This window comes from Branchiostoma floridae, chromosome 5 (assembly GCF_000003815.2).
Source record: "Branchiostoma floridae strain S238N-H82 chromosome 5, Bfl_VNyyK, whole genome shotgun sequence".
Classification (NCBI taxonomy): Eukaryota; Metazoa; Chordata; class Leptocardii; order Amphioxiformes; family Branchiostomatidae; genus Branchiostoma; species Branchiostoma floridae.
In genome coordinates, this window is record NC_049983.1 from 20,705,739 (window position 1) to 20,726,762 (window position 21,024).

Sequence of the window (21,024 nt, forward strand, 5' to 3'; positions counted from 1 at the left end):
GAACGGGACTGGACTCCAGGGCTATCGTGGTATAGGAGTGATTAAAGGATCTGTGCTTTTGTGGAGTATGACATAATTGTGTGAAGGTGTATCAGCAGACAATATGCATAAAGTATGTGATGAACAAAATATACAAACAATAACATAATCTACATGCGAACGGAAACCCAAACCGATGCAAACCTCACCTGTCGGCGTGCTGCTGCTAGACACTACCGCTACAGTGGAACTCACCACTGCTGGGCTGGGGGTGGGCAGGGTGCTGAGAGTGCTGCTAGACGCTAGTGCAGCGGTAGAACTGACCACTGGCAGCCCGGGGGTGGGCAGGGTGCTTAATGTGCTGGTAGAGGGAACTGTGAAAACAACAGAACTGAGGGAACTAGTGCTGGATGGAGACACCAACGGAGTGCTGGGAGTGAGCTGGTCACCAAGGAAAGAGGTAGGAGTGGGTGATGGGGATGGGGAAGAGGGTAGGAATGAGGTGAGCGAGGAGGATGTGAGTGATCCCGGTGCTGTGGTTGATGGTGCAAAACCACTAAATATAGGGCTGGCAGACATGTACACGCTAGCTGTCGCAGTTTCACCGATGACAGCTGTACTTGTTACCACCACACTGGGTGTGGCAAGTTCTGGAGTCACCGTGGACGCACTACCCGTGCTAAATCTACTTGCAGCAAATGCACTACTTGTGGCAAGTCCTGTAGTGAAAGTTGGTGCACTAAGAGTACCACTGAGTGTACTGAAGGTTGTACTAATGGTGGCAGACATGCTAGTTGCAAGCACACTGGTGGCAAGTTCTGGAGTCACCATAGATGCACTACTTGTGCTAAGTCTACTCAATGTGGCAAGTTCACTAATTGTCTCAAACATAGTAGAAGTGGCAAGTCTACTGGCTGTTGCAAGTGCTGTGGTGCTTGGAAAACCACTGCTTAGTGCGCTACTTGTGGTGACCACACTGGCCGCATCAGACTTACGAGAGGTAGCGACTGCACTGGTCGAAGAAAGTGTTGGGAATATCGAGGAGACCGGTGTACTGGATTGCACTTCTGTGATTGTGGCAAGAGCACTTGTGCTACCTGGTGTGGGGCTCGGTGTGAGACTGAGCTGTGAGGATGTGGTGAAAACTGCTGTGATGCTGGGTGTGGTTGAGAGTTCCATGGAGGAACTTATGCCTGTGCTTGGTAGGGTAGACAATGATGGCTGGACTGCAGTTGTTGGCTCTTCCCCGACACTGGTTGGTATTATTGCAGTTGTTTCGAACCCTACAGTTGGCAATGAGAGTGAAGATGTTCCAGAGATTTCTACAGTTGGTGAGAAGGAAAGAGCCGGACTTGAAGGCTCCAAACTGAAGTCGGGAGTGGTGACTGTTGGCTGAACACCTAGAGAAGCTGTGGAGGGAGCCAGAGGAGACATACTTGTGAGGACTGGAGTAGAGGAGGCTGGCATCACTGTCGCCACAGGGGAGGGTGATATCCCAGTAGAGGAGCTGACAGGTAGAAAGGGCAAACTTCCTGTTGCTTCCAATGTTGGGCTGGTGACCATTGTGGGACTTAGAGGCTGTGTGGATAGGGAGGGTAGAGAGGGGAGGGGGGCTGTGGAAAAGGCACTTTGGCTGGAGAGTGAGACTGGTGTGGCAGTAGGAATGGAGGACGGTGGGAAGAGGGTAGTGGTTGGGGTGGGCATGGGCGTGGCAAACCCTGCCGCCTGTCTCCTCCGTCTCTGCTCCGGAGAGGCGGATGACGTCACCTGCCAGCCGATGACCCCGTACCCCAGGACTCTGGACAGGACCCCTTCCACCGCGTTATGCTCCATCACCTTGGAGAAATCCTCCACGCCGCGGAACAGCCCACAGCTGAGTCGCCATGACAGTTCTGTGGACGTGTGCAGCGACAGGACTGTGCTGATGTTGGCATTACCTGGTCCTGCCACCAGCACAGACTCCTCTAGCAGTTTGCCTACATTGGAACTACGTCTCTGAGTGAGCTTCAAGCTCTGTGGGTCTCTCCTAACAAAGTCTGCAAACTTCGCGACCAAGTCCACTCTCTGTCTGGCAGAGAGATCCTCAACGTTCACTGACAGTCTAACCACAGCCCTCGTCTCTCCATTATAACATACAGTTTTACTTTGCTGTGAGTCTTCTTCTGTCATTTCGACATTAGTTTTCTTTTCTCTAACTTGTAGAAAATCCCCCTGTATGGGATCAAACTGAAGACTCTCAGGCTGTGCTGTAAAATCTGTAAGTACGACTTCCAGCTGGAAAATGTCAGACGTAGATTGTGTTGACTCTGTCGCCACGGCAGCCACAGTGATGTAATACAGCCCCTCATCCGTTACCATGGGGACTCCAAAGATTGTTCTGGTTGATTGGTCGAATTCCAGCCAATGAGGAAGCTTGTCAGAGTCTACCTCAGTAACCTGTAAGGCACAAATGAGACAACATTTCTTCAGTTATACATGTATGATTGTCATAAATCTCTGACATATAATATATAATATGCAATCAATTAAAAAAAGTTGAGTTTGTACTGGAATTACAGTACCCAGAGAATCCAAGAATTATCTCTGCCAACAAGCAAAAGCCCTTTCAAAGACAGAAGCAAGAATTGCATTGATGAACAAAGAATGTTACCTTGTAGTTGTCCACAGATGTTGTGAAGACGTCCTGCGGAACCTGGTACATGAAGACCCTCCCAGCTGTGGCCCGCATGTCCGGGATGCCCCACCCCACCTGCTGTCCCGACTCCGCCCAGCCCGCCCCGCCCGCAGACCCCTCTCCCACCCCTGCAGCAAACACCGGCAGCACAGCGGCCAGCACCAGCACTCCCACAGCCAGTAACAACGCACACGGACCAACTGTCACATTCCGCAGCACCAGGTGTGCATGGCACCTGTGCAGGTGAGGCTGCGGACTCCTGCAAGTTCTTATCTCACTTCTCATGACTGTTTCACACGCCTTGTTCTTCCTGGTTGCCATGGCAATGGAGGCAAGAGGGTGTTTATGTTGTCTGAAGGTTGGAGAGACGTCTTGACTTCACTTTCCTCTTCATCACCTTTAGGACCGATCCTGCAAAATGGAAAAACATAAAAATGAAATTTGTGCTGATCTTAAGCAACAGTTTGACACACAACACCACAAAACTTTTCATTCTCAAGGTACATTTCGGCATCTGGGACACTATCTGTTATGCTAATCATACAAATACAATCAAACATGCCCAAGAAGACCACTCGAGAGATTGATAAAATCTGAACTATGAGCTCAGGACAGGATTCAGACTTAATGCTTTTGTAAATGTGAAAAGTCATCTGAGGGACCAACAAAAACTGGTCACATTAGCCAGTTGGCCCTTATATAGAGGTGGTAACTTGTACAGGTTTGACTGTAATGCATGGAGATCTGAATATTACTGACCTCTTTGCCTGCCACAACACTGTTCCGTGCATTACATACGGATTAGTCATAGTTACTATTTTGGGGTCATCTGTCAAGACCTGGTATGAAAGGGTGTGGTCAACCATTTGTTTGGTTTCATGGGTCAAAGTCTGAACAATGTCTGATATTCTGTTTTCATTGCTTCCTGTTGTTTAAGCAAAAACATAAAAATGTAAGGAAAACACCTGAAACAGACCAAGCTAAAGAAATATTCCTTCTAAAGCGACAGTCCCTTGTGCATCTAAAAACAGTACTGGGATGGTATAATTAAAAGGGAACAGTTGAGCTGTAAGCCTAATTTTAAGGTAACTTTGTCTCTGAATATATTTGTGCCTAGCCTAACCTCTGGGGAGGTTTTTTTCACATGTTTGTACCTTTGTAATGAAGACTCAATGGCTTGTTCCCTACCACAAGCATATACTCCTGTCATGTACCTAAAATCCCATCAACAACTGACCACTTAACAACACCAAATCCCAACCGTTTACTAGTAAACACCCTTCTTGAGTTGCCCCTAAAAGTATGTACACAGTAAACCACACGACATGAGCCATGTTATCTGTGCCGATCTGCAATATTGGCGCTCAAACGGACACGTAGTCCCGTCATCGCTATCTGTCCCCGGGATCGTGTTGGTGGGAACTGTTCATAAAGTGGACACCTTAGACACTTAATCCTGCTCAGGAATCCTAAGGAGTGATGAAACAGGACAATGGGGCCTGTAGATTTGTTACTGCACAGGGAAAGCCTTTGGTTGTACATGATCCCATAACTGTGGGAGAGTTATAAAGCCATTGAACTGTGGTATAGGTTACCACAAATCCCACCAACATAGAAGCATCGCCATAAACAATTTTGCAAAAATTGTACCCCTTATAAAAACGTGAGGAAACCTGATAATTTTCATGTTACAATTACCTTATTCAACGGTTCTGATCATGAAGAATTTATTCTTTTCCAATGCAAGAGAAGAAAGGAGAATGATAAAAACTACAATAATCACAATCATTTCATTTACGTTAGACTTAGTTCAGTTTAAAAGCTGACTCAAAGATGTTTGGCATCATTGTTATAATAGCAGTAGAGCTGCTGTTAAAACAGGCATCAACCTTCGTCATGCACTGATTATTACTGTTAGTAATTGTAAAATAAAGTACACCTTTTCATCTTAGTCTTACCTTATCCTTGCCATGATATAAACAAAGGCAATCAGACTCAGAGTATTACTTGCTGCAAGTACACAATCTCTAAGTTTAAGTAATAACGATATATAATGTTATGTATCGTGCAGTGTAGAATAGTAAGTAAGACTCACCGTTGTGACAGCTGCACTAGCTGGTCACATGAAGAGTGTGGGAACTAATGGTTGTAGGGGTCCTCAAAGCTAACATGGGGCGAAATCCCACCTGGGAACAGTCTACTCTGCAGAATAAAGGGGAATAGTTTTTTAGTGATATGAAAATATTCTCTCGTCTACCATTCAAAAAAAGTGTAACCAACACAGGTAAATAACTCTACCACTAAACCATAACCTAAATGTTGTTGGGCATATTTAAGTATTTTGGGGACCTACGCAAACTGTCAAAATCTCTCAGCTAGGATGAAAGATCTCCCTATTTTCTGAGTTACACTTGGTACCTGCCTGACAGCCTTGTAACGTTAATGCTACCGGACACACTGCCAGGTATATGGGTCAAGTGGGGGCTGCAGGTATGCTGATGTGGACCCAGCCGGCAACAACACTGGTGACAAGACCAAGCCAAAGGACACAGTTTCTAATCACCACCTGCCACTAAACTGACTAAAGAACAACAATGCAAAAAATAAGAACACTAGTGGGCAAAAAGGAGAAAATAGTAAAACACGGGGGAAAATCTCATCAAAACTCTATCAGGTTCAAATACATTTATAGATGAACATTATATTGTTAAAAATTGTGTGAATGTTTTCCTGATTAAATCTCGCTTATAGCAGCACGCCCAACATCCGCCGGCATCTGCGGGGAGGGGCCAGTTACAGCCCTGGACAGCTGAGTTTGCGTTACACATATTATGTGAATGTTAACGTTATTAAATTCTTCCGTTTAACTTGAAGACAAGCTTAGGTTGACCACTCACACGTTAATAGATAGATTGGGTCACTGTCATTTTTCCCTGAATATTTCTCAACAAATGAGGGTCTGCATGGGGGGATGCTGGCAATTCTCATCAGTAAATTTAGGAGAACTGGTAACGCTTAACAGTAAATCTAGAAAGACTAACCACACTAAACGATAAATTCCCAAAGCTTGCCAAAGCATTGAGATCTGCAGGACTCAATCACCCACTGCACATGTAATGTTAGCAACAGAACTTTTGCATCAAAGCTGCTGAGTAATGAGGTGTGGAACCTCTGAAAAAACATATTGTCTCAAACCCAGTGTATTCAAGGGTAATCTCCGAGGGTTATCTGACGTGTCCGCAGGTCAACTTGTCACGACAAATGTTTCAATAACAATTAACGTTGAATTCAGGATAACAAATAACATGTTGTTACGTAGAATTAAAAAACGTCCAATAACGATTCACGAAGAAAATGCTGACAAGAATGGGCAGATATGGGTCGGCTATGATTAATGGTGAATTGAAATAGCTCAAACGCTTAACGGAAAAGGGACCCCTCACAAATGATTTTTAGACTTTTGCCAGAACTCTAGTGATGTCACTGGTCTATATTTGGTTGCATGAAGGACACACAGATCACATTTATATGATAGAGCGTTACATTCAACCATTTCACTTTAGAATTTTTTGGCTAATTCGTGTCCTCATTTCAGTTTTACTTTGTTGAACTGTATTGTATCTTTAATTTGCCCGCAGCACACAGAAAACAAAGGCACGCATGCATGAAAAGAAATAATGATGGCGAACAACAACACCTGGACACACCTGGCTGCACCTCTTACAACTGTTCTACCGCTTTCTGATCACACTCCAAGGTCTGCGAGAGGTTCATTTTATGCTGACATTATATGACATTGTGTGGACATCTTTATACGACCCTAAATAGTTTGATTACTCACCTGTAAGACGGCGACAATGCCTTGCTAAATGTTACAGCGTCCCTATCCCCCTGGCACCGTTACATTTTCACCTGGATACCCGACGGTCACCTGTTTTACCCACAATGCCGTGACCTACTTCCCACGGTTCAAAAGGTATCGGACCGGAGTTTCTTTTACGATTTCGGAGGTTGGCGGGCAGCCTCAGGCCGAAGGGCTACAGTTCCGCTAGTAAACGTAGGACGCGAAACTTAATCAATATGGCGGAAAGCCGTTTACTGTCTCTTTCCGACAAACCTATTGGTACCGTCTGTTGCCTCTTTATTTTGGTTAGAATATGTAGTAAAATTTTAATTTTGGACCCGAAAACTATCATTTTTTAACACTTTTTTGATCGAAGCTGCTTGGAAAAAACGAATTTTCCCAGGATAACGGCCTACGTGGTAGAGAAGCTAAATTCTTCATGTTTGTGCAAAATGAAAATAAAAAAATTCCATGTGATAACTTTTTTGCAATCTACGATGACGTCATTTCTTCGAAATCGCATGAAAAACGCCGCTATTTGGGTCATCAGGCGAAAAAACCGCATCACCGTTGCAGCGGACTAATACAAAAATGGTTTCGCTGGCCGACCAACTACTCCTCGCACAAAAACAATACAACCCACGGGCTTTTCAGAAAATACGACAAATCTATGCTCAGCTATAACGATCACCAAGCCATAGGGAGCAAAAGTTAGGGAGACAACAGCGCACTTCCGGCCTATTACACCACCCTTCCGCCTCCGGTCAGATTTGAACTCCGACCCGGAACCAAAAGAGACCCCTGGCGTTTCACAGTAAAAGTTACTGCTGCATTTATTCACAAGTTCGACAGGAGGCGGCTTTGATCCATGAGTGAAGTGGCCATGCAACATGCACATTTGGTTGTGGCAGACGTTTGTTGTGGGTTAGAAAATGTCGCAATTCCTGCTCACAGCGACGTGGAAGGCACACTATTGTCTGATATTAAGGTATGATACACTGTCGTGGTTTCACAGATTTCTAGCTACCGTTACGTAGCAAAAAGTCTTGGCGGAGGGGAAGGGGATTAAAAGGGGGAGGGGTGGTAGATTAAAAGGGGGAGGGGTGGTTGGCAATTTTGAGATTGGGAAAATCGTATTGACTTGTGATGAAAAATAACTGCACGTTAATGATCTTATAAGGTAACAATGAGCTCCGCGTGTGTGACAATATGTTTAGTGTTAATATTACATGTTACCTGGCAGCGAAATGAATCAATCATGTTGATAGCTTTTATTCATCATCATTACCATCATCTACCCATCAGCACTAGTGTATATTGATACTACTGTATTCATCCTTTTCTATGTCTATGTGGAAAATGTAATAAAGAATTAATGTGCATAATTGTTTTGTGCAATTATGTTTTCTTCATTACAATTCCAGTACACTCCCACCAACGTTGCTGGTCCAGGAGCCCCTACAGACCCCAGTGAGATCATGTACGAAGGGTGTGACTGTCAAACTCCCAGCTGCTCCACAGACTGCCCCTGCATCCTCCGATATGGACCAACATACGACAAAACAGGCTGCCTACTGACAGAAGAACTAGAGAAGACCTTCCGCTCGAAACCTATCCTGGAGTGCAACACCTCCTGTCAGTGTGGGGAACCGTGTTCCAACCGTGTGGCACAGAAAGGCGTCTCCTTGAAACTAGAAGTCTTCCGCGCCCCTCACAAAGGCTGGGGAGTGCGGGCTGCTGAGAGAATACCTTTGGGAAGGTTTGTGTGCGAGTATGCTGGGGAGGTACTCGGATTAGAGGAGGCAAAAAAGAGGACCCAGAACATGAAAAAAGAAGATATGAACTACATACTCACACTCAGGGAACACGTTGCAAGTGGAAATATAATAGAGACACACATAGACCCTACCTACATAGGAAATGTGGGTAGATATATAAACCATTCCTGTTCACCAAACTTACTGATGCTACCGGTCAGGGTGGACTCCGAGGTCCCCAAACTTGCCCTCTTTGCTGGTAAAGACATAGAAGTAGGAGAAGAGCTGTCGTTTGACTATTCAGGAGAGTATGGAAACGTTGTAAACCAGGGAAACTTACAGAAAGTGACAGGTCAGAGCAAAGACTCGTCCAAACTGAAACCTTGCTTCTGTGGGTCTGAGATGTGTACAGGGTTTCTTCCCTTTGATCCAAGTCTGTATCAAGTGCACTGATAATAAAGACTAATCAAACAGAATGATGACTTTTTCCCCATCATTTTTATTCTGCTCCACCAGTGTAAAACCATCTTCAACCAAAGTAAACATTTATCTTCTAAAGCACCTATAGAGTGAAGCAACTACTGTACTAGTAAGTAATATTTAGTATCAGTCAACATGATAAAGAGTGGAATAAAGGCTACTTATTTTCCAAGAATATTGAGAATTAATGCAATTTCCACAATAATGTGTCAAGTACAACTGACAAGTATCAAATATCTAATTCTAATTGTTCTTACTATCAGCAACTATAATACATTTATTACTCAATATAGAATTGTGTTGTACAAAGATACCTTAAGAATGATGCACCAAATCTTCAGTCATGGCATCTTTCTTCGTTTCAGAGCATACTTAATTACATGAATTCAAGCTGCGATAAAATGGTAACTTTCTTATGAAGACATAAACCTGATTTCTATCATATTTAGAAAATTTACACCCTATATCAAAATGGCATTTTCCCATCTCGGATGAGAAATATTGCACTTATGGAATGGCTGACTTCAAGCAAAAGCTGTTCTTGTATAATACCAATTTCTTCCCAATTAAACAGTGGTACTAGAGCATACTTATTCTTATCTCTTAGCAAACACACACCACTTATATTGCACAGAATTAACATCTGCATTGAACATTATGTAAAATAACAAGTATTCAAGTTTGTGACATGATTTGTGTTCACTGAAGTGTTACTCTGCAACCCTCAGTACTGCATTTAGCAAATCCTCACCTAAGATAATCTGACATAGAAGACTTTTTTTTAGACCATAATTTGTACCCAGCACATTGTATATTACCTACTTCCAGGTTCTATTCTCTATCCACCTGCTTCGTTACCTAATAAAAGTTATATATGACCCCCTTCGGTCTAATGGACTAGCGTATCACGACTTTGATCTCCCCCACCCCCTGGGGAAGTTTGTCAGCAAAGCACCTGAAGCCCAGGTTGGAGGCAGAGCTGTCGGGGGTGTTCTGGCTGCGGGCAGCGTTCCTGTACCTGTAGCAGTAGTCCTGGGGAAAGGGAGGCAAGGATTGTCAGTGGACAATGATTCACTTTTCCTTGGTTGTGGTTATGATGACACTGTTACACTAATGCAGTCACAGCCATGCATTATAGAAGAATCTTTCCCCCAAATTCAATGGAGAGCAATCTTGTATCTTCAAAGACAGTACACCATTTAAATGAACTGAATCAAGACCACTATCCATTGTCTTGTTTTGCAACATTATGATGTGATGATTAGAATCTTTACCTTATGGCACATGTAGGACCCTCCCTTCTTCACCTTGTCATTGGTTGCACTCTTGGCTGGTCCTTTCTGGAAAACAGGCAAAGGAAAGTGATCATATTCTCATTTTACATCTCTTACACATTATTGTATTCTAACACATTTGGGATGAATAGATCTAGGAATGGACGAGTGGACCAAAATCCTGCAATGGCAATCCTCAAGCTCCTTTTATATCTCTTTACCATACCCTGTATGGACAGTGTGAACTCCTCCTGGGTAATAACAGTATGTTTGACACCAACTCCCACACCACCCTTGGTACTTACAGGGTTAACTTGTAGCTCTGTTGTGTGTCGCACACTCAGCCAGTCAGACACCCACTCCCACACGTTCCCTGCTGTGTTGTACAGCCCAAACTTGTTAGGCTTGTAGGACGTCACCTGCAATTTAACAAGCAAAACCTGTCAATTCTAGTCTCTACCAGACTGACTACGCTGGCTATTATAGGGAGAAAAATTTGCCAGGGAGTTTTATTACCAGAGGAGTGGGCCGGCCCCCGAGGGGTAACATGAACCCTAGCGAGGACTTTTTTCGCTGAGTTCTATGATCCCCATACCCCCATAGCCTGGTGGAGGCTATTTCAATTCCCTGTGGAAATCTACATTGCCAGAATAATTCAAACAACATAAGCAGAGACAGACAAATAAAGCCAGAAGAAAATGCTAGACTTACAGGAGCTGTAGAATAATATCCATCTTCTTCTGTGTTCTCTTCAGGAAACTTGCCCTACAGACACATTGATGACAAACCATATTTACAACTTAGTTACTGTGAGACTGGTTATAACAGATTACAGTCAGATACATAAATACATTGATCTACATTTCTAATGAAAGTCAAAAGATGGACATTTTGTCTATCCTCACCTGCCATATGTTCATCCTGTGTTCTTTCTTTGGCATCTCGTTGTTTCCCCATGGATATAATCTGGCAGGGGAAGGAAAGAGGAAAATCATTACTGAGTAATCATCATCATAATCCTCGACGCATATCAGCCATTGCATCCTCCCAGCGGCATCCAATCTCAGCAAGGTCGCCAAAATTCTCCTCCATGTCATGGCTTGTAACCCCCCTCCCCCTTCTTCTACCTGGTGGGCACCAATTTAGCCTGGATACCATACCTCAACCTCAAAAATATCTTTCAATAGATACTTTGAGATTGGGCTTGGGTTTGGTAAGGGACCGTACGGCATTTAGCGAGGGGGGAGGGCCGGTCGCCAGGGGGGGGAGGGCCAAGCAAAAAAATATTTTGCCAGGGGGAGGGCCTAGCAATTTTTTTTTTACTTGGGGGGAGGGCCAAGCAAAAAAAAAATAGCTTGGTCTGCCAGCAAAATATGTCCCTTAAAATCCAAGAAACGGCGTTTCAGAGGGTCAAGATTTCAAAATTTTTCTGGACCTCTGCAAGGGATCGCCCAAGGCTGGCGCTCGGGACACAGTGAAAATGCGAAAGAGAGAGGGCGGGGCTTATGCATGACGCCCTCGAAAACCTTCTTCACGTACAGAAATGTTATCAAACTCTAGATTAGTCTGCCAGCAAAAGTTACCCCTGTCTTATTGCCCTCAAAATGTAAGAAATGGCGTTTCAGAGCTCGAGGGTAAATATTTGCAAATTTCCCTGGATCCCTTTTGACGTGACCGGCCTCGCGCCTTTGATGACCGACATCGTGATAATTTGTTTGGGGGGGATTTAATTTTGTATTTCTAAATTGAAATGCTATTAAAGTTAGCTTTGTTTGTCAGCAAAATATCTCCTCAAACTGAAGGAAATAGCTTTTAAGAGGGTCAAGATTTCAAAATTCTCCCGGACCTACCTTGCGATTCTTCGTGCCTTTGGCGCCGAACATGGTGTTCGGAACGTCGTTCTGAAAAACTTGAAACCCTCGTATTTTTTTTTTCATAGAAATGTCATCTAACCAGCAAATTTTCCCATAAAAAAGCAATGCAGGAAATCGTGGCAAAAAAAGCGTGGCATTTATAAAAGATCTCCTGCAAGTCTGCGGTCTCACGCCCGCCGGCGGCTAGAGAGAGGCGACCGGTCTTACCCCGCCGTGGGAAAATCAGCGTCACGCGTCGGCGCCCCCCTCCCCACTACAGTTTTGAAAGTCGAATCGTGCTGTCGTTTTGGTTTTCATTTTTTCCCCCCGATTTACCGTAAGTTATTACCACCACAGAACCAAGAAAAAGTCCAAAATATATGTAAATTGAAAATAGTTTCCGTCAAGCCGCTCAGGCCCGCGAGCTTGCAATACGTAAATTCAGGGAGCGGGGCGCGCACCGCTTCGTGGCGCAAATCTACTAGAAATCCAGGTACAAATGCTTTTTAGGTGTTGTTTTCATATCAAAACAATGAAATAGCTTCTATAAAGCAAATATTTATGCCTCTATGAAGCAGATATTTATCCCTCTATTAAGCAGATATTTTGAGCCATTCTGTTTTCCTAGTTTTTTTACTAGGGGTGAGAGATCTGCTTCTCGATGAAAATCATGAAAAAAGTATGACGCAAAGCACATTTCCAAATGCGGGAGCGCAGTGTTTTATTGGCGTCTTGAATATTTTTTTTCAAAGTAGATAGGAGGGGGGAGGGCCAAGCAAAAATATTTTGTCTTGGGGGGAGGGCCTAGCAAAAAAAAAATTACCTGGGGGGAGGGCCATGCAATTTTTTTTTTACCCGACCCTCTGGCGACCGGCCCTCCCCCCTCACTAAACGCCGTACGGTCCCTAACCAGGCTGGCACCAATTCAGTACCACCCTGGGGAGTCTAAGCACACCTAATATTATGTATGAGCATTACTGATGCAGTACCACTAACAGATGCTAGATGGCAGTCCATGACCACAGTGTACAGGTTATACCTGTTCTCCAGGCCTCCCCGGCTGGCGTACTCCCACTCCGCCTCGGTGGGAAGTCTCTTCTTCGCCCAGGTACAGTATGCGACCGCATCGTTCCAGGACACGTGCACTACAGGGTGGTCCATTCTGTAGAGCAGAGGAAAACATGCCTGTTCAAGAAGTTATAGAGGGCATGATATCATTTCCTACCCAGTGGTATTTATCTTATCAAGTACCACCCTATCTCAAAATTATGGTAAATAACAGACTCAAAGTTCAAGAGGTACAAATTTTCAATAGAGATTTTAGTTCATAACACTCTTAAGTTCAAATAAATACTCTTTGTATCAAATTCAATATTGACCAAAGACACACAATGTCCTTGCAAGCACCAATAGCCTCTTGCCTCATATAGTCATAGTCATAGAACAGTAAAAACTCTACTCATCACAAAATATGTAATGATTTCATCAAATTAGACAACTCAAATTGGCAACAAACTTAAGGTCGACAATGTAAAGACCATGAGAGACTTAGCCATGTTCACCTGTTGATGATGTCAGAGTCCACCCCTTCTGGGTGTCTCCAGTCTGCACCTTTCACAGGCAGCCACCAGGGAGCGCCTGCCACCTGTAGGAAAGGGACAACAGACAGAACTCACAATGATATAACGGATTTTAGGTTGGACGCATGAAGGGACAGTATGGATTTGTTTGTGCCCGCGGGTGGAAAAAAAGAATATGCTAATTATGTAATACAATCTACCTTCCAGTGTGCACGTAGACAAGCAGAACCACACAGTACAATCGAATGTTAGCGGGCTTTTCAGAAAGTCGCTCTATTTGCTCGGACGTTGGTAACCTGATTTCTGAGCGTACGATTCTGATTCACGGTCAGTCACATTGATTAAAACGTATGATATTACTGCCAAACCATCTTTTGTCTGTTGTTATTGCGTGAAATACTGTGTGAGGCTACTCTAGACATAGTGTCCTTCAGAGGGAATCATAAAATACTTTTTCGCAAAGCGAAAAATTCACCTTACAATTTCAGTTTGTTTTACCACAATGATGAGAGAAAGATTTGGTAAACAAAAAAGTTCAAAATTTACTTACTGCTTGTGTTATTTCTGACTTCACTTCTTCACTGATGAGATTCTCCAAGACAAAGGAGTCCCCAAACTTTTCAGCCTAGTATATAAAGACAAGTAAATGTTATTTTTCAGGTGTAATGTTATAACGTTATACAAAAAAAGTGAAACTGTGAAAGAACATGTGCAACATGCCTGGTCACCTGTTTTATACAGTACTGCAGTACTAGCACAATAATGTTTTCTGTTGTGATATAGTTGAATCTTTCTAAATGCTGACATACATGTATCAAGATGGCAGCATCAAGATGCTGGTTTAATGACTTCTAGGTCGTTTGAACATATGTCCGCTTGGTCAGCTATGCGTTTCCCAAAAGTTGACTGACCGCTAGGTCAATACCCCGAACAGTGCTTGCTACCAGCCGTCGTTGTTGAAGTATTTATCGATTTTGCAAATACTTTTCAAACTAAAATTAGAAAAACGACAATGTATATAAATGGCATTGAATATGTACAAAGTGAAGGACAGGTCTGTGTCACACCGGTACCTCAGTAACAAATCCAGTTTCCTTTACAAAGATGTCGAACTCGGCGTTGGACACTTCGTACACATCGGCGTAGAAAGAGTCGACCCGAACCGGTCTGGCCGGCCCCTCCCCGTCTTGTGGAAACCTCACATCATCCGTGCCCATCGTGAAGTCTCCGCCGCGAACAAATACCATCTGATTCGTCCTAGTAGTTGCAGAACTCTTGACAGTCCTCGTAGTATCCTTGTCAAACTCTGGAGCTTCGGCGCCCCCCTCCCCCTCAACCGGTTTGGTGTACGCGGCCTTGTCCCTGCTAGTAGCTGCACAGCCACAGCTTTCGTCTTCGCTAGATTTACATGATGCTTCTTCTGCCTCTTGACCTTGTAAAGACACGGGGAGGAAAACAATTAGGAGAATTGTAACGTACATATAGAGTATATAGTACTGACAGGAAAAGTTTTTCTTCGTGATGGAGGCAGCCATCTTGAATTGAAATTGTCTGATGCCCTGAAAGGGGGCGTGTCAACTTTGACCCTTTCAAAACTTGTTGCTCACATAAAAAAAAATAATAAAAAATCTACAAATATTTTTAAAATTTTAAAAAAGTAATGATATTCCTTGGCGTGCCCCAATGTACTAAGAAGAAAAAAATTCCGATGAGGCGGATTTGAACCACCGACCTAAGGATGACAGCAACAACCACTACAGTCCTCCGCTCTACCAACTGAGCTATCATCGGATTCATGTCCGGGAGCGCCGAAACATAAAGCTTTCAACACTGTTTTGCAAAAATATCATCTTTTGATGTGAAATATATTGTTTCGATCTCAATTTCCCACCGATTGCTCAAAATGATAAGATAATACGAATAAAAATATGATACATTGACTATATTTACTGTTATGGACAGAACTACTGTGAACTATATTTTTTACCCCACCATTACCTATGATTGGTCAGATGTTTTACGATAAGCCAACCAGCGTTGAGCCTGGGCCCAAAGTGGTTTATCATTCCGCCTAAAACTGTAGTATATGTGATGCGGTTCGCGCAATGTTAAATTTTCCGGATGTCAGTTGTTGGGTTCACTTCCTCATAACTCATGCAGTGGGGGAGTCAGGAAAACTGCACGGCTGGTCCTGAGTTTTTCCGTCCAAGTTTTCGCAGTATTTTGCAATTCTTTGGCTGATCCAGTTACGATCCAGTGAAGAATCGAAGTGCCCACGGCGGCTATCGGGAACTTTAACCGCCCATGAAGGCGTAGTTAGCTGGGTTGAGACGACAGTGGTGTGAAAAGTTGGCCCGCCCCTAGCTGAGATGGCAGATCTCACCGTTCATTCATCCAAAAGTCTCCGGCTCTGAGACTGGTGGTCGACTTTACTCCGGTCAGGATGGGGGAACCGTCGAGCTTTCTCCACATCGGCGACATCGTGTCCCTGTTCGCCGAGGGCTCTGTCAGCGGTTTCATATCAACTCTTGGGTAGGGTGATAAGTTAGATTTCTCAATGAAGACCTGTGGGCATGGCAGACTTTCCCCATGTTTTGTGTTTGTGTTCCGACCAGTGTGTGATGTGTTACACCCACCAACAACTGTGTTTTTCTCCCAGCTAACATGTACTTCCGTGATCGTCATGTCGTTCTCCGGTGTTATTAAGTTGCACGCAATAAATTATTTTGATACCTCTCGCATGTTATGGACAAAATTTGCATGCAAATACGACGAAAACATTGAGTCTAGAATTTCTTTGCATTTTAAATCTTAGACAATCGGTGTCTGTTTCTATCCACGAGCCCAGCAGTGTCAATTACTGGTAAATAACAGGAAGCTAAAATCATGTTTTTTTTAACAATAAAATAAAAATGGTCAAGAACTGATGCGGTTTTTTCTCCCTGTCCAGTCTTGTTGATGACCGATGCGTGGTGCAGCCAGACGCGGGCGACCTGTCCAACCCGCCCAAGAAGTTCCGAGGTGTGTGTACGTTATGTGTGCATGTGTGTGAGGTGTAAATACAGACTGTGCAAACTGGATGAACCATATGGAAGTTTACCATCTGGATGGAATCAGTGCAAATTGTATTTATACAAGCTCTCAATCCCTGTTGTAAAATGGCTGTTATTACTCCAAGTTCTATAATTAAACCTGACAACTAGGAAGTAAGCTGGTAACTAGAACATTACATTGTGCCATCTGTATAGTAAGGAAGTCTTCAAAATCAAGGTACCAATGGCAAATAGGTTTGATATTTTTGTAGAGTTCAAGGATGTGTTGGTTCTACACATAATGACAAAGGTGTTAGATGGTTCATAATCATCAGGAATGCCAGTGTAAACAACTGTTGCTTTCACACCACATGTGCAACACTGTTTACAGGTCAAACAGGGCAGGGGGTGTGGCAGGTCACTGTTGTGAACTACACCAGGGTCAAATGGTATCAATCAAGGCTGATCAATCTGTTATAGAAACTATTACCATCATACATATCCTATACTTTGTAAGATTTGTTAGCAGTGGTGTTCAAGTTGGTCACTATTCATTTATCTTCTTACTTATTTCTCATCCATATAGTCAACCCTCAGGACCATCAGCAATGCCCGTATATACAATGTAGTAAAAAAAGTATAGCATTACCTGATCACCACATTCCTTATTTGTTGAAATGTTTGCATTCAGAATCTCTGTTCACTAAATATTTTGTGCAGTGTTGTAAGGACTATAGGTACTATCTGATTTAATCACACATGAGATCAAGTATTGATGAAGTAATGCTTACTTGTCAAATATTTTGTCTGCCAGGTTATGCAACAAAATGCTTCTCTCCTAGGTCTAAAGTGCTTTCTCTCCTCCCCATATAGTGCCAATGTCATCTCTTGTTTGGATAGAGATTCATGTCTGTTGGCAGATTGGATTTTCCCATTATGTGCAACAGGTGGCCAATCTCGCCCCTCCTTGCATGATGGTACTGTGCTAGTTATTACAGCTCCAGTAATGCCCTCTGGTATGGTGATGCAAATGGCTCTGGATTGAACCTTGATGGATCCCATTCAATGCGAAATTAATGGGCGCTTAAACTGTCTCTGTGGAGGTTATTACATGTCACCTTCCAGTAACATTCCAGATAATGCCAGTCATCAGCATTTCTCACACGTATGGGTGGGTATGGCATCTCCAGCCATCTGTAGCATATAGCATTTGGTCTCTTGGAACCGAGTTGGATAACACAGCCTTTTAGATGCTCGGTATCGTTAGTTAGGTAACAGGTGTGGCATAGCCTGACACTATAGATTACGATTTAGTAGCTTGATGGTAAAAGGTAATAAGTATTCTTGTCCTGCATTGGACTATGTTCGGGTACATGGGGTTCAAATGCTCTTTCGTTGTAAATGAGGACCAGACATCTGATAAAAGGTAAAAGGTGATAATGTTCTTTGAGGTCTGAAATGCCACCTGAGTCTTCAGCCCTTAGTAGGAGCTCCCATGTGGAGGTAAATGTGACAGGTGAAAATCTCCCACATCCCACTTGGTAAGGCAGATAAGAACATGGCTTTACAGTGCCCATGGGACCTGTAGGTTGAAAACACAGTTTTCCCTTTGTTCAGTCGTCAGGATGAATTGCTGTGCTTGGAAAGTGTGAAAGATCACAGCTGATGATGAAACACATGTAGATCTGAGGATATCAAGTTTTAAAGGCTCAGTTTCATAGAATTATTTTGAACATTAAGATTATAATGTAACACAGAAAGGATTATATTTACATCAATATATTTATATATTTAAATCAATGTACAAGTATGTATTGAAACCAGATGTATGGTTAAGTTTTGAAATGTAAGAATTTAGTTTTGCACATCACAGTTGAATATTGTGACAATATTAGATTGACCGAAATATGACTTAAGACTCAAGCTTTTCATATGTAAACTTGATGTGCAAACAGAGCTGTCTTCATGGACTAATTTAGTAATTAAGTCGTACAAGCTTGCAGTTAATTGGCTTCATTATCAACTACAGTTTCCCCATTCGTTTTTTCATGAATAACCCAATCTTCTCAATATGAGTGGTAAGGAAACCAATGCCAAGAGAGAACCTCCTTTGAATAATGGTAGGTTAAGTTCAAGTTGAGCTAGTATACATCCCTCCATTCTCAACTAGAATTTATCTCAAAAGAAACGTAACTGTCTCTCTGGCCTAAGTCTAGCCTGGGTTGCAGTGATAAGAAAGAAGTGCTGTTTCTACTAACTACTAACTCATTACACAGGTGACTGTAGGTTTGGTAAGATAATCCTGAAATATATGCACATGGCATAACTGTCATGTTGATAGGGTTGTCCCCAGATTGTAGAATAAAAGCGTCGCACCACTGTACTGCTGGCACAACACCGCTATCCTGCTTTGCAGACATAGTCATAGGGTTTTTGTTGTCTGGATTATTTTGCCAAAGTTCACTGCTATGCTGTAAGTTTCTGACAAGAACCAAACCAAACCATATGGTTTATTATCCTGCAGTGTATTGCAGGCCGTATAAGGCTGAATTTGAGAGTTTGCAATGGTGTTGAAAGTATGGAGGCTTTGTTACCTGGCTATTCCATACAAACAAAACTTAATGTTTAAACTGTATTATGATGCATTGTCCTTATCCATTCAAGGGAAACTGCAGAAACATTGATGTTTTTTTAAAAATTGTAACTTAAAGAAAACTTTGACTATGCCTACTAAAGTCTCAGTACATACTGTACTTGGCATCCTCTAGTGCTGTAACTTATATGATTAAGCCTAATCCTACTAGAGGCAGTATGCTGGAATAAAACGCCTTAACTATCCTTAGCCGTATGGAGCTTAACCCTGCCAGCGTCAGGCCTTATTTGAAGTTAGCTTTATTATCAGCCGTAACATCTCCTGGTCTATGTATTATAATCATCTAATTCAGCATAGCGCAAGCATTTATATCTCGTTATCTTTGTACCAAAGGTCCTTTGAATGTTGCCGTATGATTGGCTTATATAGATCAGATCACAGATTTATTGTCATGCCTCCAGCACATGGCATGTACAAGTTATCAGCATTCATCTGTGTCACAAGTACATGTAAGTCATAAACTTGGTCGGCTGAAGTATTTCCTGACATCAGGGGCAGTCATCATGCTCAGAATTCTGCTTGGATGCAGATAAGATAGCCTGAGCCTGACTGAGACCCAAGTGCTCGTATTGTGGCAGACAGATCCAAATGCCCCATATAACCCTCCAACTCTTACTATTGAAATAGTTGATTTTGATTTGATTTTATTTATTTTGCACAATCATTAAAAAAGTTAACATAAAACAAATTAAAGGATGAAAGTACATGCAGGGGGGAAGATAAAAGCCTCGTGGCTTGTACAAAGTCTTCCTCCAAAGTAACAAGATTGAATAGACGTGAAAAATTATACATTAGACAATAATGTAACCAAAAGAATTATATCAATTAACAAAATGGAAATAAATCATAATAGTTCAATAAATGATAACCAATGCAATATCATAACGGCGAAATGAATGAAATGATGTAATAAGAATATAACATTGAAAGAAAAGTAACAACTGACAATGAATGGGAGATTAATTAAATGTTTGATTATCTAATAATGACTTTTTTAACAGGTTTTTGAAGATGGATGGTGAATGACTAAGATGTAAGGTTTCATTTAAACTATTCCAGATTTGCGGACACCTGAACAGCATGGAAAACTTTCTTTGTTGTGTTTTTACTTGTATCTGTTTTAAATGGTTAGACTGTCTGGTATGGTACTGATGGTGGTCTGAATTGTGATGGAAAAGGTTCTGGAATTGCTTTGATATACAAGAACTATTAATTGTTTTGTGAACAAAAAGGCAACTTTGCAGTTTGTTTACATCATATATAGTTAATACTTTTAAATTACGAAACAAAGATGCAGAAGGGAATGTATACGACACATTTGAGACTATTCGGACGAAGCGTTTCTGCAGAAGAAGTAGAGGTTTAAGTGATGTGGAGTATGTACTCGCCCATACGATGTTACAATATGCAAGATAGGGATATAGTAAACTATAGTATAATATCATATATGTTTTAGAAGATAGTAGCGTTGCGATTTTTCTGACAATACCTATGTTTTTATAGATTTTTTTGCAAATAAGGTCAATATGTTTTTTCCAGGTAAGTTTGTCATCAATGGTGACACCTAAGAAACACGTGTGCGTAACTTGATTAATTGGTGTGTTATTAATAGCTATTTTAACATTTTCCTTATTGTATTTTTTCTTCCCTGCAAAAATAATGAAATTTGTTTTCTTGACATTCAAGGATAATTTGTTAATTTGGAACCATTTGTTTACTTTGTCTAATTCTCTATTCATTTTACTGACTAATATACCAAGGTCAGAATGTGATGAAAACAAGTTAGTATCATCTGCAAATAGTAGTGCATATAGTTCATCAGATACATTAGCCAAATCGTTGATATATATGAGAAATAATAGAGGACCAAGAATAGAACCTTGAGGGACGCCACAGGA

At 42.2% G+C, this 21,024-nt stretch overlaps 4 protein-coding genes and 1 non-coding gene across 8 annotated transcripts in view; 2 read left to right on the forward strand and 3 right to left on the reverse strand.

The window, feature by feature from the left end:
• Positions 1–6,623, reverse strand: part of LOC118415977 (dystroglycan-like) — a 12,232-nt gene extending 5,609 nt beyond the window's left edge. Inside the window, exons 1-5 of one of the 4 annotated variants that reach the window (XM_035820971.1) lie at positions 6,495–6,623; positions 4,749–4,855; positions 2,630–3,064; positions 975–2,415; positions 189–353 (exon numbers count right to left, since the gene is read on the reverse strand). In XM_035820971.1, the coding sequence (XP_035676864.1) occupies positions 189–353; positions 975–2,415; positions 2,630–2,974 (1,951 nt within the window). In that variant the 5' untranslated portion in view covers positions 2,975–3,064; positions 4,749–4,855; positions 6,495–6,623. Of the gene's footprint in view, positions 1–188; positions 2,416–2,629; positions 3,065–4,748; positions 4,856–6,494 lie in introns of all 4 variants that reach the window. The other 3 variants (XM_035820968.1, XM_035820969.1, XM_035820970.1) reach the window with 3 other exon arrangements.
• Positions 6,624–7,310: 687 nt separating this feature from the next.
• On the forward strand, positions 7,311–8,942 carry LOC118416000 (histone-lysine N-methyltransferase SETMAR-like). The gene is made up of 2 exons (XM_035821031.1): positions 7,311–7,485; positions 7,922–8,942. The coding sequence occupies exons 1-2, from the start codon at positions 7,366–7,368 to the stop codon at positions 8,705–8,707; spliced, it is 906 nt and encodes a 301-aa protein (XP_035676924.1). The 5' UTR covers positions 7,311–7,365; the 3' UTR covers positions 8,708–8,942.
• Positions 8,734–15,001, reverse strand: LOC118415994 (formylglycine-generating enzyme-like). The gene is made up of 9 exons (XM_035821010.1): positions 14,515–15,001; positions 13,992–14,066; positions 13,424–13,506; positions 12,901–13,023; positions 10,914–10,974; positions 10,720–10,773; positions 10,314–10,427; positions 10,009–10,074; positions 8,734–9,766 (listed from the first exon to the last, which is right to left on the reverse strand). The coding sequence occupies exons 1-9, from the start codon at positions 14,974–14,976 to the stop codon at positions 9,632–9,634; spliced, it is 1,173 nt and encodes a 390-aa protein (XP_035676903.1). The 5' UTR covers positions 14,977–15,001; the 3' UTR covers positions 8,734–9,631.
• Positions 15,002–15,145: 144 nt separating this feature from the next.
• Trnay-gua lies at positions 15,146–15,232 on the reverse strand. Its single transcript is given in 2 exon segments — positions 15,146–15,181; positions 15,196–15,232. It is a non-coding gene; the product is annotated as a tRNA-Tyr (tRNA).
• A 333-nt stretch (positions 15,233–15,565) lies between these two features.
• LOC118415973 (inositol 1,4,5-trisphosphate receptor-like) overlaps positions 15,566–21,024 on the forward strand; it is a 97,079-nt gene continuing 91,620 nt past the window's right edge. The window contains 2 exon segments of the mRNA XM_035820957.1: positions 15,566–15,973; positions 16,392–16,462. Of these exon segments, the coding sequence (XP_035676850.1) occupies positions 15,885–15,973; positions 16,392–16,462 (160 nt within the window). The 5' untranslated portion in view covers positions 15,566–15,884.

Excerpts from the sequence above, each read along its gene's own strand:
- LOC118416000 (XM_035821031.1), top strand. The coding sequence starts at position 7,366 with ATGAGTGAAGTGGCCATGCAACATGCACATTTGGTTGTGGCAGACGTT. Across the intron at positions 7,486-7,921 it reads CACTATTGTCTGATATTAAG|TACACTCCCACCAACGTTGC; the intron begins GTATGATACACT and ends TTACAATTCCAG.
- LOC118415994 (XM_035821010.1), bottom strand. The coding sequence starts at position 14,976 with ATGGCTGCCTCCATCACGAAGAAAAACTTTTCCTGTCAGTACTATATA. Across the intron at positions 14,067-14,514 it reads AAACTGGATTTGTTACTGAG|GCTGAAAAGTTTGGGGACTC; the intron begins GTACCGGTGTGA and ends TTTATATACTAG. Across the intron at positions 10,774-10,913 it reads ACAGGATGAACATATGGCAG|GGCAAGTTTCCTGAAGAGAA; the intron begins GTGAGGATAGAC and ends ATGTGTCTGTAG.